General features: G+C 38.6%; 1 protein-coding gene across 1 annotated transcript; it reads left to right on the plus strand.

Annotated features, from left to right (window-relative positions):
- Positions 1–706: 706 nt before the first annotated feature.
- LOC105307937 (olfactory receptor 4F15-like) lies at positions 707–1,645 on the plus strand. The gene has a single exon (XM_011383619.1). It carries the CDS (start codon positions 707–709, stop codon positions 1,643–1,645), a length of 939 nt encoding a protein of 312 aa, XP_011381921.1.
- The last annotated feature ends 527 nt before the right edge of the window (positions 1,646–2,172 follow it).

Below are 2,172 nucleotides of genomic sequence, written 5' to 3' on the forward strand. Positions count from 1 at the left end.
ATCATTCATTCATTCAAAAAAAATTTTTCACTACCTAATAATTGAAAGATACTGTATGGGGCTAAAAATTTAAAGGCTTGATGATTTATAACTTCGAGTAATTTATAATCATATGGAGGAAATAGACATGTGACCAATTCTAAATATAATAAGTAAATGTAGATGTATAGGTAGGCCATAAGGAAGGTGAGACAGATGAGGTTTCATTTGATTTGGATGTTAATGAATTTATTATATTTTGAGAAGTGTAAAATAGAGAAGAATAATTTCTGGCTTGAGGAACAAAATCAGTCACAGGATCTTATAAGTCTGTTTGTCATAGAATAGTCCACTATTGCCCATCTAGTATATGAGGTTGGTTATTGCTCTTCCCAGGAGGGGATAGTTAACATTGATCATACTGATAAAGCAATTTAATATTGAATATCTTTTGTTTGTGGTTTCATCAGGTGCATCCATGGGTACCAGTCCACTAGATCGCTCACCTGTGCTAGCAAGACCACCTGACAATTCAGTTACTGTCATATGTAATGACAGCAATAGTGGCCAACAGAATCTTATTTGACTTTTGTGAAAAGCACAGGTAATATTTGACTTCCAAATTTATATACTTTTCCACAGAGCGTACTAATATAATAGTATTAATTTGAGTTTTCTCATTTTCTTCCTTTAGGTAATAAAAGAGTGCACCTAACCAAGTGAGCCAATGAATGGAGCCAACCACTCTGTGGTGTCTGAGTTTGTGTTCCTGGGACTCTCCAATTCCTGGGAGATCCAGCTTCTTCTTTTTTGCTTTTCTTGTCTTTTTTATATGTCTAGTATGGTGGGAAATCTCTTCATAGTGGTCACTGTGACTTCTGATCCTTCTTTACACTCCCCCATGTATTTTCTGTTAGCCAATCTCTCCATAATTGACCTGATATTTTGCTCCATTGCAGCACCCAAGATGATTTGTGATCTTTTCAGGAAGCAGAAAGTCATCTCCTTTTGGGGTTGTATAGCTCAGATCTTCTTTAGTCATGCTGTTGGAGGCACTGAGATGGTGCTGCTCATTGCCATGGCCTTTGACAGATATGTGGCCATAAGTAAGCCTCTCCACTACCTGACCATCATGAGCCCACGCATGTGCATTTTGATTTTAGTGGTTGCTTGGACAATTGGTCTCATTCACTCTTTGGCCCAGTTGGCATTTGTGGTAAACTTGCCCTTCTGTGGCCCTAATGTAGTAGACAGCTTTTACTGTGACATACCTCGGCTCATCAAACTTGCTTGCACAGATACTTATAAGTTGGAGTTCATGGTCACTGCCAATAGTGGGTTCATTTCTTTGGGTGCTTTCTTCTTGCTGATCCTCTCTTACATCTTCATCCTGGCCACTCTACAGAAACACTCCTCAGGTGGTTCATCCAAGGCTCTTTCCACACTGTCAGCTCATATTACTGTGGTGATTTTATTCTTTGGTCCACTGATTTTTTTCTATATGTGGCCCTCTTCTTCAACACATCTGGATAAATATCTAGCCATATTTGATGCAGTTTTAACTCCATTTCTAAATTCAGTCATTTACACATTTAGGAACAGAGAGATGAAGATGGCAATGAATAGAGTGTTCAGTCGGCTTATGAGTTTTAGAAAAAATTACTAAATGGCTTTATTGAAACACAAAATTTCCAAGAGACTATTCATAAATTTTCTGTACCTATTAGTCAGTCCTCATGAAGACTGTGCCATCTTTCTAAGGTCTTAACTCGTTCTTTTGTTTGAAGCACATTCCTTTGCTTCTTCACTTTGCTGACTCTGTGTTGGTTTCCATGCATTAGATAAAACAGCCACCTCTTCCAGTCTTGAAGGATCACTTAAAGTAGAAGATAAATCTTATTCTTCAACTCTATCCACGTTCTTGATCATCTCTCAAATCTTTGTCATTGTGCAAGCAGACTAATTTATTTTTAATGGCTCCCGGTAGTTGAGGGTGTGCCAGGAGCTGTTAGTGTTCCAAAGGGAAGGATGTCAGTAAACACCTAAATTCAGGTTGATTGGAATTTAAACCCTCAGGCAGCAGCATTAAAAGTATGCAAATATATACAGTCTTGAGGGGCTACAAGTGTAAGCTCTGCTGACCACCAGTGCCAGGCGATTCCTTGCGGGGCAGTAGTAAAAGTTGGGGCTCTA

The sequence above is a fragment of the Pteropus vampyrus genome, unplaced genomic scaffold, assembly GCF_000151845.1.
Source record: "Pteropus vampyrus isolate Shadow unplaced genomic scaffold, Pvam_2.0 Scaffold533, whole genome shotgun sequence".
NCBI classification, from domain to species: Eukaryota; Metazoa; Chordata; class Mammalia; order Chiroptera; family Pteropodidae; genus Pteropus; species Pteropus vampyrus.